The sequence below is a fragment of the Venturia canescens genome, chromosome 8 (genome assembly GCF_019457755.1).
Source record: "Venturia canescens isolate UGA chromosome 8, ASM1945775v1, whole genome shotgun sequence".
Taxonomy (NCBI): domain Eukaryota; kingdom Metazoa; phylum Arthropoda; class Insecta; order Hymenoptera; family Ichneumonidae; genus Venturia; species Venturia canescens.
Window position 1 is genome coordinate 18,994,016 of NC_057428.1, and position 14,285 is coordinate 19,008,300.

Sequence of the window (14,285 nt, forward strand, 5' to 3'; positions counted from 1 at the left end):
AATCAGTCTCGCTCCACCATTTTTTTCGCTCCCGAGCTTCCCGAGTTCGCTTCACGCCGCGGGATCGTCCGTCTCGAAAATCAGCGTGAAACTGTCGCCCCAGCAGCGAGTTTTTTGGGCGTAATCCCGATCGATTTTCCCCCCGATTTTTATCTCCTTTTTCATCGAAAATGGGAGCGGAAAAGCATTGATTGAATTTGCTCCTCGCAGCTTTGTTTAACCGGAACAATCGACGAGCTATTGATTCTTCGTTATTGTCCTCGAGGAGCTTCCGCTCGATCGGAGCCATCGAGGTTCTGCGCAACATTTTTCCCCTTTTCCTCGAAAAAAAGGATCGCCGGGACAGAAAGAGAGTCGCGAGCATTTTTGGCTGACGATTAGACGTCTCTGTGGGGCACTTGTACCAACAACAGGCTTCGTTGGCTAAAAATACACTGGGAATTCGCTCGATTGCACATGCGCTCGGCTCCTCGCTCTTTTTTATCGTGAAATGAAAAAAGAGCTCGTCAGAAATGAGCAAACAGGAGAAAAATATTCGAGAGGAGAATTGGAAAATCGTGAAACCTCTTTTCCAATAAATAATTTCCTGAATCCCTCTGGCTGCGAGGCAACAAGAAACATCGCTTTTCACCGTCTTGTTCTTTCGTCATCGACCATGCGCCTCGTCCCAAAGCTGCAATTATCAGTCGCGAATAATCACGGGGATAAATCCTCGTATTTTCATCAGGCTTTTTCAATCATTCAATGAACTTTGCATCATCGAGATTCTCCGAGATTCCGTAATAATAACTAATACCCCGAGATTGCTTCTTGTCGAACTCGAGAATCGCAATTAAATTTTCCCTCGACGCGATACATTATTTACATCCTGGCTGCTCGCGACGCCGACCTTTTTCTTATTTGTGGCGAACGTTCTTTCGACGATTCCCTCTCGCGAATCGGCTCAGGACAGTGCCGCGAGTCGCATGACTTTCTCACATTTTCAAAATATCACGAAAATTCATCTCGCAGCCTCCGAAAGATTGTTCAACCCGGAATCCAGTGCGAGCCTCGTGAATTGAAAAAGGTTTCAGCGTCGAGAATGCAGAGGAAGCAAAAGCGTTGTCGGATCGAAGCAGATGCCAAAAAATGCCGAGATATCATTTAATTTTTGAATATTCAACCGCTCTGCTCCCAGCCTGCTGGGATGATTCAATCCCAGGAGTTTGCGAGAGAAGCTCGTTTGAATGAAGTTTGAAAAGCCTCAACAAAGTGAGGCTCGCCCGGACCATTAATCGTGGCAAGGCACTACCTGCTGCGAGTGAAGAAAGTGTATGAACCAGTTTTCGAATCCCCGTAAAGGCAGGAGAGTGCCTCGAAGTTTATAGAAGAGTTTGGTAGTCGTATAGAATTTTCAATGCATCGCGCGAGACGTTTTTTTCCCCGGGGGCAGAGATGTTCGAACCGCCCTCTTTTCCTGCCCGTTCCTTCTATTTCGACTGTGTGAAGTCTGCGCTCGCGTTGTATTCGTGCTCGAGCGATTATTTCTCAAAGATAATGGAAGCCGACTCTGATTTCTGCCGCATCACCGAGAATAAAACCGTGAGAGAGAACAAGAGAAAGAGAGCGAGGGTGGGGGCTTTCCATCGCGTCGATGACGCGGCCGGAGCAAGCCAAAAGCCTGAAAAGTCTAGCGCGAGGAAAAGAAAGAGGTGCTTCGGACGTCAGACTTTTTCATCCTTTTCTCCTTCGGCTCGGCTCCTTCTTCGCTTCCTGCATCTTTTCCTCGCCTCAGACTTTTCCGTGCTGCTTGGAAAGCTCGTTTTTCGCTCTCCTCGCGGAGAGCCTCGGCCTGACTACCGACCGGAAGAATGGCTGTCATCCATCAGCTTCTCCAGAGTTTGCTTGACGTTCAACAGCTCGGATCTCCAGTCCGAGGAAAGCACCGCGGAGGAAGCGGTAACTCGATATTCCAGCCGGAGCGTTCCCGCTCTCATTTTCCACCCTGTTGCAGGCCCCGCGGTAGCCTCGTGTCTTCATTCCCCCCCCTTAAACTTTCTTCTCAAGGAAAACTTTGCGCCCTCGCTGCTCCGCTGTCGAGCTCCCGTTTCCCGAGTCTTTTTCCCCGCTGGATCGTTTCGCAGGTAGCTTCCGAGGATTTATCCAAATTTCAGGTCCAATATTCGGAAGCCCCGAGCGCGAAATCCGTCGGGAAACATTGGATCGCGAAACCGTGCATCTCCGCTGCTCCGCGACACCTGCAGCTGCACCGCGCGCGTCGTCGAACGAGAGCAAATGCGAGCACGAGTGAGCAAACGACGAGCAAATGGATCCGCGTATTAGTTTCAGCGTGATTAATCGCGTCGGCATGCACGCGGGGAGTTATTAACCGAAGCGTAAACGGGGGATTGAGAATGCAAACAAGCAAGGTCGCGGTGGCCTGGAAGGAGGCGAATCAACGGCTGCGCGTCCGCCGCGCGAGTGTCGAAATAAATGAGGAGATAAGAAACGAGCTGGCGAGTCTCTGCTGAGAGAAATAATTCGTAATTACGCACGATTTATCGTCCCGCTCCTTCCAATCTTTGTTCCTAGGGGATTAACCGAGAGAACCAGCAAGCGCCCAGGATCATCGGAGCCCGGTTATTGAATTTCCAGGCTTCCGAAACGTCCGAGCTACGACAAGCTGTTTCGAATCGAATTAAACAAAACGCGGCGATCGTGCTTGATAATAATTACAAATGATTCGCGACATCGACGTAACATAACGCGGGAATAACAAACAGGAATATTGAAAGGATTATTAAAGTAGAATCTCTCGAGCACGCCCGAAGAACTGTAATCGAATTGCTGAGCCCCGAGCCCGTGCTCAAACTCGTATTATAAACGCCTCAACAGGTATATGCTCGCCGTCGCTGCGAGGCCGGGGGCAGGGAGACCGAACTTCCTGCGATAAGATTAAACGACGACAGCGGAGCGTTATGTTTTATAAGCAGGGGACGATGTAATCGAGGAGAGAAACGAATGAGACACACAGGTGGAGTATCCCAGGAACACGTGTCTTTTTCTCCTTTTTGCTCCATTTTCACTCTCCTTTTTTATTGTTCTTTGCTCGGTGTTCTCCTCCGGTATTTATGCGTCACTTTCAGTAGCTTAGACACACTCTCTCGAGGAGACAAACCGGTTGGTCCCCCTGTACGTGTGCACTTTGAAACGCTCTCGTTTCGCTCGGCCCTCGACTACTGTGTGTTCTCTCGAGAAAACACGTTTTTTTCCTCCGCGATCGCGAGCTCTTTTTCCGCGCTTTGCCCCCCTCGCTCCCGAGGTTTTTTCCTACTTTTTCTCTAATGCTTCGCAACGCCGAGGCGTGAGTCATTGAGGAAAGTCGGCAGTCCTCGCTCGCGGATTCCGAAGTGTTGCGAGCGCGAAACGGCGCGGGGACTGACCCGGGTTTCGGCGTTCCTGCTCGCTGGGATCGATACCGAAATACTTTTTTCCGGCGGATGAGATTGAACCCAATTTCACACACGACGCCGCCCTCTCGAAGGAATCGCAATCGAGCCGGCGGCCACTCCGGACAGCGGGACCTCCTGCTGCCAGTGGAAGGCGAGCGACCCCCGCACGAAAACGAGCCTGGACAATAGCGCGACACCTTCTCTCGCCTGGGACCGCGCGACGAGACACACACGGACGCGGGAACGGGGGATAAAAGAATCCACGAAATCCTGATCTCGATGAGAACTCCCTCGAGCGATGTATGTACTTTGCTCTCAGTCTCTTTTCGCCCCGGACTCGCGAACCAGTCTTGCTGCACACCCGAGAAAATAAAAAACGGGAGAGAGCGAAATACGAAGCTGTCTCGAAACTGCTCTCGTTGCTCGGCTACACGAAATCATCTCTCGCTTCGCAGGACTCATTGTCCTTCTTGGCTCGTCGAACGCATTCATGCTGCGCTCATTTCTTCTCTCTCTCTCTCTCTCTCTCTCTCTCGCCGCTTTTTATTCCTTGCCCCGGAGAATCGCCAGATTTACTTTCACTCGTCACGCTTTTTTTAGCGCGAGTAGAGCGCTCTTGTAAATTAGTATTATTGAGCGTAATTGCAAGGCACCGATCGCATTTGGCTTTGAAATATTTCTCGAGAGGTGCGCGCACTAAAATTGAAAATTCTTTAAATCCCTCGCGCAACGCTCGTTTCTTCTCGTACGTATTTCTTGCTCCGGCCAACGGGCAGGCTGCCTCGGGATTTGAATTGTGGGAAAAGTGTTTCCGGAACTGTTCCTCGGCCAGAAAGCTGCTCGATCGAAACTGGGGAAGGAGCAGGAATTTTCTGAGAATAAAACACCATTTTTCCGACATCCTCAGCTCGCGCCACGCATTGAACGGTGACAAAAATGAGGATTCTTCCGACCTTCGAGTTCCTCGGGACGCCGAGCTAATGACAGACCCTTAATTGACTTCTGGCTAATGTAGCCTGAGAGGTTTCTCGTGCAACTCGGTTCAGAGGCTCTCTCGAAGCTCTCAGAGGCCACGGCCTAATTCATGAGATGCAAGGAAACGCTTCGATAAGTCAATTTCCACAGAGAGCTCGTCCGCGTGTGATGAAACTCGCAGAATTTGCTGTTTCGGGATTTTTCCAGCGCCAGAACGCTCAGCGCAACACTCGATTTTCGGTCCGCTGGCGAAACACGTGCTCGGCTCCCAGGTCATCGAGAACTCCCATCGAAAACTCGCGCGAAAAAACGCCCCATTGTGCTCCGAGCCGGCGAGGAACTCGGGGCAGATAAAAAGAAGTTTGGGCGATTAGTTTTGAGTGGCGAGTTCGTACTCGGCAGTCGCGAATCCATTTGGGAGCTCTTTGTCCTTTTTTTCTTGTGCGTCGTTCTCCCGCGACAATTTTTCAGGCTCCATCGGCCCCGCGCGCTCATCGATTTCCTGTAAAACGGTTTATGCGCTCGTCGCGACTGCGTTGGTACGTTTGCCCGATACGATTTATCACTCTCCGGGCGAACGCTTTAACGTAGCTTTGGAGACGATCTTGGAACGAGCCTCGCAAGCCGCATCGATCGCCTTCGCCGCATCGCTCGTCGTCGCCTTTTTCTTTCTATTTTCGTCTATTTATCCAACCGCGGGTACCTCTATCTCCCGATATTTAGCTACTGCTCCGTCTCCTTGTACCACATAAAACTGACATTTGAATCGAAACACGAAGATCACGAGGCGATACTTTACATGCGCGATACACCTCATTTTTCCTCTTTTTTCTCTCCCTCGCTCGCGCTCCACGATTTGAAAGTCATCGAACGCGAGAAACGAGGCTTCCGCGGGGTCAAGGTACCCGAGAGGTCCGTGGCTGCGCGATCGACCAGCGAGATTTTATTCGAGGCAAATCATCTCGCCGAAACAATGCCGCGGATCCGTGATCTGGAAAAATTCTCTTCGGTTTTTCAAACTCCCAGAAAGCACACGATCGTCGAATCGAAATTGTGGAGAACATTCTCCGCAGCGGTTCGAACCTTCTCGGAGAGCCTCGAAGCGTTTTGACGCGCATATTTTCGAGGCCCCCGATTCGAATTTCGCATCGCATTCGGTCAGAATTCCTGGGGACCTCGTCACCGGAAATCTCGCCCGGGCAGAGCGACCTCGGGGATAAAAACTGTTGGGACTTTAGCTCGTTTCATTCGCCACGATCCGAGTGACGCAATTGTGCAATCGAATGCGTCTCGAATGCGCGCGACAAGCGAGTGAAACGTGAGGAGACGAGGACGAGGAAACGACGACGGGGAGGAATTCCCGGGCGAAATGGAGAAGCTCGTAAGACGATCGGAGCTCCCGAGCTTCTGAGATCCAGGAACAACGTCGCAGCGGCAAGAGAGAAAGCGAGGCTCAATTACCAACGCACTCACGAAGCAGCCCCTGGGAAGCTGCGGCCTTGGGACGCGGGAAGCTCCGGCGACACGTGCCTTCGCTATATCGCGAATATATGCCAATTCTGTATTCGAGATTTAAAAATATAAATAAAATTTGCCTCTTGAAACGCGCGGTGGAAAACGTGAGCGAGGAGCTCACTTCCTGGACCCGATCGAAGCTCCGGGCTTCCCGAGACCGCGGACGGGGACCAAAAGGGACGCTCGGTCCTCGATCGTTTTTTCACAATCCCTTGAGAACCGCTGGCATAATTCGGCGGATCACTGTGGAAAGGCTTCTGGATGAAAAGATCGAGAGGTGGAAAAATCCGCACTGGAACTTAGCCTCGGCGGATTTTTCCATACGGAAATACCTTTTTCAGGAAAACATTTGTGCGGGAGCGAGCGAAAGGCAATTTTGTCGAGTCAATTCCATTTTTCCATCTCGATGGAGATTCCCGGCGAGTAAAATTTGGTTGAAACTGCATTTCCAGATAAACCTGGGATAGTCGCGATGATGAAAATGGTTTTTTCTGTATGAAAGTAATTGACAATCGGATGGGATTACGCGCCGCTGCGAGAGAAAAAAATGTCAGTTAGTTAGAGATCGGAAAGGAGAAAGCGGGAAGAATAATTCGTGCGGGGGGTGTTAGGCAGCGAATGCGATCGCGTATATATCGGATCGAGGAATTTTCACCTGCCAGGGACGCTGCGAGACTGATAAAATTAATTAATCAGGCGAATCTGCAAGGAGAAGGGGCGACGAGGAAGAGAAACGGAAGTGAATGTGTCGCGACGTTGCGGTGTCGCTGTCGCTGGACTCGGCACAATAGAGAGCGAACGAGAGAGAGAGAGAGAAAGTTTCTACACGAACTTTGCTCGTCATTGGATTAAACTTTTGTGCGCACAACAAAATTTTCTCTTTTTAAATTAAAAACTTATCGCCATTTTCCAAGATTTCTGGCAAATAATTATAAATGGTAAATAAATGTTGCCAACTTATTTATCGGCGGATGAAATTACAAGCCGTTAATTGAACGGGGATCCATCAATGACTGAATCCCAAACTTCATTCGTCCCTGGGTAAAATATCTTTTTATGTAAAAAATCGCATCAGAGAGCGCGCGCAGAGGGAATAATAAAAAGACAGAAGGCTGTGACAGGAAGAAACGAAACGGTGAAATGAGCAAATGCGAGATTTCCCGAGAGCTCGTTACCAATTTCGTTCAATCTTTATTATCTTTATTATCTTTATTACTGGTAAGACAATCGTCTCGAATTTTTTGCCAGACCTTCATCATACTCCATCGTTATTGCGTACGTATTTCATGAACTTCGTGAGAATTCGTGTGGAAAGGTAAACGATATTTTTCGCACAGTCCCTTCAACAGTGTATTTTTCTTCGTATTTAAAGACGTTTATCTACAAATAAGCGCTTAAACTCTGTCCAAATTTCGAGACTTCCCGAAGAAAATCGTTTCGTCTATAAAGCACCTTGATCCCGTAAACCGACAGCTTTTCCAGTCCGCTCCACTGAGAAGATGAGGCAAATTGAAAATGCGATCGCATCGAAAAAGTGGCGTTGAAACGAGCCAAGTTCGTTAAGTTTTGACGCCAGTTTTCCAGCTCATTATTTTCAGTCGGAGGATTGAAAAGTAAAAAAACAAGCGAATACAAGTGTGATTGACACGGTTCCGTGGAGCTCCGTCCCGCTCCTCGAAATTCGGGGTGAATGTTCTCGCCGCAGGTTCTCCCGGTTCCGAAATAGTGTGCAACACAGCCAGAGACTCGCTAATTGTGAAATTACAGAAATTAGAGGAGAGTGAGGAGACTAATGGACAGACGGATAAGAGACAGTGCAGGAAGGAGAACAGGCGTCCTCGGCTCATGGACAGGATCGAATTCTCTCACGGCTGGAACATGTCCCCGCGCTTTGGAGAGTTTGCACAATGCATGTCCTCTCCCCACCAGCGTCCTCGAGCCCGAGGCTCCCTCTCCCTCGCTAATTTACCCGTGCGGAGATGCAACATTCGGTTCGAGACGGTGCGTGCGTGTTTCCAGGACGATTCGATGCTACCTGCTCGATCCGGAGTGCGCAGGATCAATCGCAGATGAAAAAATCTCGGCAGACGAGTGCGAGAGCGGAGAAGTCTAATAAGGGCGGATCCGCCGAGGTCGGGGAGCCCTGAAACTGCCCTTTCGTCGGCCACCGGCCCTGCGCATTTGCCCATAAACGACGAATGCATTCTGCCAATGAAAACTTGCCCCACCATAAGACCTCGGAGATGCAACCGCACGAGCACCGATCTGCAACCCTCTCTTATCAAAACTCCAATTTTCCCCCACGCTCTCGGCGGTGGCGCGCGCGTTTCAACCCCTCCGGATTTCTCTCTATATATAACCGGGGATGCTTCTCGGTAGATGCAATTCCACTCGGGAATCATTCGCGTCCGCGAGCCGCTCGAGGGACGACCCCTCCGAGCGAGCAGCTTCCTCTCTTCGCTCGTCTCGCCGCTTCCTCGAGTTCCACCGAAACAACGAGCTCTCGGGACTTGTACGATCTTCGGAGCTCCGCCTCGGGGACTCTGAAACCTCGAGCACTCGTCGCGAGCATCCGGCCTCGAACAAACCAAACGTTCTTCCATTCGAGCTGACCAATTTTTTCGATTGTTCCAGATCCCGGGGAGGAGCAACGACCCCACGGAGGAGCAGCGAGGATCGAACAGCAGCCCTCGAACCACTCGCATCGCTTACTCTTCATGCTTTTGATTGTTGCTCAGAAAGCCTTGTTTCGATACTGGCTTTCGGGCAATAATCATAATCACAGAAGAGTAGCAAATCAACCGAACAGCCTGAAAGCACCTTTGCACGCGCGGACATCAAAGACCGCGTCAGTCGAACGAAGAGCTTCCAATTCCCTGTGATTCTAATTCGCTTCGGCGGACGCTCGGCTCCTCCCCGGCTCCCCTTCGAAGGTTCAGTGATCCAAACGATCCTCAACGCAGGTCTTCGCAGAGGCGCCAGTCCCCAGCGAATCTCTCCCGTGCAACCGTGTGTCTGCGCGCTTAATAAATGTCGAAATTTATTCGTCTTCGATTATGATTCGATCAGGTGAACCTTCCCGAGGATGCTCTGGAGCCGAAACTTTTCGCGATCCCCGTCCAATGGTTCGATGAGAAAGATTATTGAACAATGTTTTTGAGTTTGACTCGAATTTTAATGAAATAAATGAAACTTGACCAGGCGTCTGTGACTTTTATTCGTCTCGCTCAAACCCCCTCGACGCGTCCCCGGAAGCAACTTGTCAGGAGCGCGATCTGCTCTCGGGCCGTTAAACAGCAGTTTCCCAAGTCCTCGGTCTCTCGAAATCGCTGTAGAATCGAAGGCAAATAAGCCGGGAAGTTCGTCCCGCGGCTCGGGCGAAGTACCAGAAAGTTTGGCTCCGAGTCGAATTATTGTTGGGAGAAGTTTGAAGGGCCTTTGTCCAGGCTCCGGAGAGCGGGGGAGCCCGACTCTTGCGAAGCGCCGAGAAAACGTTTGTTGGGAATTTTTCAAAATAACCATTAAAGTAGGGAGACGCGAGATAACGCGAATTGGCCTCGAAATCTCGCAGCGGGCCTCAGCCGAGAGCTGTTAACACTCGTAGGCAACGAGTCACTTGTTGACGTCCGCGAGTTCCTCGCCCGAGTCGGGAGCGCGGGCAGGATGGTCCCAGAGGAAAAGGAAACACGATCGGGGTCGCGGGGCCGAGAATTTGACGGGAAGTCAGCCCAACGGGGGGGAGGGAGCTGCAGGAGGCTCGTGTGCGATGGCCCGCGCGGAGGCGTCGCGAAAAGGGACATTTGAGCTCGAAAACAACGGAGTTGAACGAACCGGCGGGTTAGTCGATCGTTAGCAATGAAATATTCGTCGAAAGCGTCAGGTGAGCGGGCCCGCTCGCTGCTGGGACGTCGTTAATTGAGTAGGAGCAGTCTGACAAGCTTGATTAGCGTTTGATCGTCGAGCTGACGTACGCAGCCGCCTTAAATGGCAGGCTGACAGATCCGAAAGAACTCCTGTCGCGCGGGAGAGTACGCTCGTTCGATAACATTCGCGCACGCATCGCCTCGGAGCGGAAAGCCGGGGCGAGCCTGCTTGACGAATTTCTGGAACAAGCGAAGGTTTCGCGGGGCCGGGGCGGCTCGCCGGATGAATAATAGCTCGCGAGAGATGGAAATTGAGGAGATTTTGAGGAAAAACAAACGCGCGACAGGTGCGCGGGGTGGACGCGCGGCTCGAACGTTCGCGGGACTTTGGCGGAGGCTCTTTTCCATAATGCTGGAAGGGTGAGGTCGATGTGGGTCGGACATGGAATATTAAAATTTTAAAAGCCTTTCAAACTTCCGTTAATTCGCTCGCTCTTCGTGGCGCGGGGCTCGAAAAGCGCGTCGAGAACGCTGCGAGCACATCCGCGAGGCGCGCCGGAGCTCCGCGCTGTCTCGCAGAGCGCGAAGCTGCCAAGCGGAGACCGAGCGCGGCGAGAAAGGGCGCGGGGGGTTGGGAAGAGGAGACGGAAACAAGGATCGGTAGACAGTGCGAAATCGCGTTGCTTTAGAGTTGACAGATTGACAGCCGGTCGCCCGAAAGCCCGATGAATATTTCAGCTCGTTTCAAGCCCTGTCAGGAGAGGCGAGACTCTATGTTTAGTTTGCCCTGGCGAACTTTCGACCTCGAGTGACCCCGCTCCCTCCTCCCGCCGCCTCGGTCTCCTCGCTCGACCGTTTTTACACTCGTGTGCGCCAGGCCGCCTTAAAGACCACCTGCGGCAGCCGATTCCTCGTCCTCCGTAGCTCCGGCCCTGGGCGACAGCCCTGCCGGCAAATTCGATCGGTTCCTGCTTAATTTGGTCGCCTCACCGGGCCCCCGACGCGGGGATGCCTTCTCCCGGGCTCGCTTGGCCTGTGCGAACTTTCCACCGGGGCGTATAACTCGTCGGCGATCCCCCCGCTCCCTGGCGACGCGACCGAATGGATCATCTCGTCGCATACATATGCAAATGTTGGCGCGTCAAGGGAGCCCGGGCAATGTGGCACGGGGGGGCACCAAGGTCCGGCTGCAGCAGGGGAGACGCTCGGAAGATGCGACTCGGGGAGCAAGCCACCGCGAGGGCACTCCGAGCAGGGCGGGATTATCGGGTAAAAATAGTGGAACTCGATCAAGCTAGTTCCGCGGGAGTGGTGAGGACGGAATCGAGGAAAAAATCCGCCTCGTTCTAGCCCCGATTCGTTCGAATATGTCTCTTTTAAATGTCACAGTCATTTATTCTTCGGTGAAAAATCGCTAATTGCATCATTGCGTATTCATGGGCTGATATCGACTCTGGCTGCTTTTAGTTTCTCCTCTCAAATCTCATTATCATGTGCATTTTTTAATACGCGCCCGCCCGCTTCCATCTCACTTGCCGGGGACTCGAGCTTTTTTCTAGGAATTTTCAAGCTTCTGTTCAATGGAGTGACGCGCGAGTTCTACCTGAAGATGTAACGGATATACGAATCTTATTTTTGGGCTCTCTATCTCTCTCAACCGTCTGTCGAGATATGTCTCGTTTTAGATTCGATCCATAAATATGCCGAGTTTTCGAATTCTATGTAAAAAATACTACAGAGCGAATCTCACTTCTGTCTAAGAATATCCAAGCTTCAAATTCTATTTGCAATTCTATTTAAAATACTATCGAATTTATGTCATTTTTATTATTCAATACGAAAAGCTCCAAGCTTCGAATTATGTTTTTAAAGAACTGCGAAATTCTTCGCATTCTTATTTCAGGCCAAAAATGCCCAAATTTCAAATTCTATTTTCCATTTTATTAAAAAAAAAAAAGTATCAAGCAAATCCCATTTTCGATTGAATTCAAAATTGCCTGTGTAAAATTCAGTGCTGCTGGATTAAATCGAGAAACGTCAGAGGAAAGAACGACCATTTTATTCCAGACAAATACGAAAATTTAACGAAAATGATTATTTTGGAATTTTTATTGTTTTCTAACCTCAAATCTTTTCATTTATTTTGGCTCATATATTTCTGGTAAAAGACGTTTCGTTAAATTGTTAAGGAATGTCAGTCAATTAGAGCCGTAATTTATTTATTATTCGTATATATTTTATAAGCACACATGTTCGGATAAATATGAGCTCTGTAGTACCGGAGTTATCTTATCCCTTAGCGTAGGCAATCTTTCATACGTGTTCGGTGAGAACACCAGGAATAACAGGTTTGTAAAATAAAACTACGTTCGTGAAGGGACGTGCGTACAGTTCACAGGCGCAAGAAGCAGGATTTCTTCCTTTTTCGTATCTCGTTCTCCCAGAAAACATGTGTGCAAATGCACATGCGAGCATAAAACGTGCATATAATTGGGGGCTATTCTTGGGAGTAGCTTGCATCGCCGATCTATGATTTGAATAAATTAGAAATCGAGTCACAAATTTCTTATGGAAATTCGAGTTTCATTCTGTTCTTCATCTCATTTGCATTCGTTCGACGATAATTAATTAACGTAAAGTGCATTTCCCTTCATGTGACGACTCGCGTATAGGTTTGGATTCGATTCAGTTTCACACAGCATTCGAATGTTTGAAAACTTATTTTGGGAGCACGAAGCTGCTTCTTTATCCTGAGATTGGATCAATCAACGTGTTTCTCTGGCTTCTCACTACTTGGAAATTGGCGTTGCAAGCTCTCTCTCTCGTGGACGTCGACGATTCTTATGGTGAGAAATTTGAAACGGGATCGAACGCTACTGGCAGAAAATTTCTGTCAACAACACACGTGCGTGATCGGTAGCACGAGTTTTCTCACAATTTTTTATGAATTATTTAATAATCAAGGTAAAAAAATAGTTGTGAGTTAGAAATGAATTAATCGCTTGACGAAAAATGGTAAAGTCATCGGTAAAAGTTGAAATAATTCGATTTTTCATGTTTTTTTAGGTTATCCACGACGTTTGATAACTCGTTATTCCCCGTGTGATAATGAGTTCTCAAAAGGGAAACACGAAACGCGCGAGGCCTCAGAAATATCAGAATAATCACGCTTTCAAAAACGACTTGCATGACAAGTCCCATCAAACAAAGCGCATCAATAACATTCAAGTAGTGAATGTGTGCGAAAGGTGCAAGAAAATCATAGAATGGAAAATCAAGTACAAGAAGTACAAGCCGCTCAAAGCGCCGGCGAAATGCACAAAATGCGAACAAAAAGTCATCAAGCACGCTTATCACATCATGTGCGGCCCCTGCGCTCTTCATAACAAAGTTTGCCCAAAGTGCGGAGAGAAAGGAGACGTTGTGCCGGAAGAACCCAAAGAAGAAACTTTGAAATTGGACCGAGAACTCAGATTGATTCTGAAAAAATTACCTGAGAGAAAAAGAAGAACTTTCATGCGTTATATGAACGGAAAAGGTTTGTCTAGTAACAGATTTATCAATTTTCTTTACATTTCTCAAGTTTTTGAACCCTCTTCTCTCGACTCATGGACTCGACACCCGCAATTTTATCAGAAATTTCGATTGCCGGCAGATTTTTTAAATCATATTTGACGTTTTTAATTATTTCTGTCAAAGCAGCTAGGAAAGAAGCTTCGAGTAATGGCGAATCCACCGCAAATGCTAAGGAGCCAGAGGAGGCTGATAGTTCGGACAGCGAAGAGGAGTCTCAAGACCCGAGGCAACCTCTGACCCGAGACGATCTATTGGCAAAGCTCAATGCATTAATGATCAGCAGCAAAAGGAATAAAAACGAAGATGATGATGATGATTTTGGCAGTGATTTCGATGGTGCAAATATCACCGATGATGAAGATGAGGATGATGATGATTAGTTGTGTAAATATTAGAATTACTAATAAACCCAACAATGTAAATAATCGATTTCGGTGTAGATTTTCTCAATGATCTGAACACTGTTCACAGTCTTCAGATTTTTTTCTTTTAACCTCATTTATACAACGTTTTTTTTTTCCGAGCGTCAAACCTTTAGCAGTATTTCTAATTTTTTATAGAATTTTTTACTTTTATATTCTCTTTTACACCTGAAAATTTATAATGGAAGACAAAGAAAATCGCCCGAAGCAAATGACATCCTGCATGTCCAAAGGACCAGGACCAGCCTACAAATTGCCGGGTCTCGTAGGTTATATCGGTCATGATCCCTCGCGATATAGAAATCCTGCGTATTCGATTCCTGGACGTCAAGGAGAACATGACGCCGAAACTCCCAGCCCTGGACCCGCCTATGATGTTTCCAAATTGACGAAAAGTGGAGTGGACAATCCACCGGCTTACACGTTAAAGGGCCGAGAAAATTTCAAAGGTTTTTCACCCATTTTTTTTTTTTAATAATTCACCAATCAATGAACCGAAATTT

General features: G+C 48.8%; 1 protein-coding gene across 3 annotated transcripts; it reads left to right on the forward strand.

Annotated features, from left to right (window-relative positions):
* Positions 1 to 12,479: 12,479 nt before the first annotated feature.
* Positions 12,480 to 13,789, forward strand: LOC122414375 (uncharacterized protein C9orf85 homolog). 3 transcript variants are annotated; one of them, XM_043425596.1, is made up of 3 exons: positions 12,480 to 12,762; positions 12,851 to 13,322; positions 13,484 to 13,789. In XM_043425596.1, exons 2-3 carry the CDS (start codon positions 12,893 to 12,895, stop codon positions 13,738 to 13,740), a joined length of 687 nt encoding a protein of 228 aa, XP_043281531.1. In that variant the 5' UTR covers positions 12,480 to 12,762; positions 12,851 to 12,892; the 3' UTR covers positions 13,741 to 13,789. The 3 variants fall into 3 exon arrangements, with proteins under 3 accessions (XP_043281531.1, XP_043281530.1, XP_043281532.1); XM_043425595.1 differs by having other exon boundaries at positions 12,486 to 12,748; XM_043425597.1 differs by having other exon boundaries at positions 12,501 to 12,748; positions 13,487 to 13,789.
* Positions 13,790 to 14,285: the final 496 nt, after the last annotated feature.

Coding starts and splice junctions, on each gene's coding strand:
- LOC122414375 (XM_043425596.1), top strand. CDS start 12,893: ATGAGTTCTCAAAAGGGAAACACGAAACGCGCGAGGCCTCAGAAATAT. Junction 13,323..13,483: donor GCGTTATATGAACGGAAAAG/GTTTGTCTAGTA, acceptor TTTCTGTCAAAG/CAGCTAGGAAAGAAGCTTCG.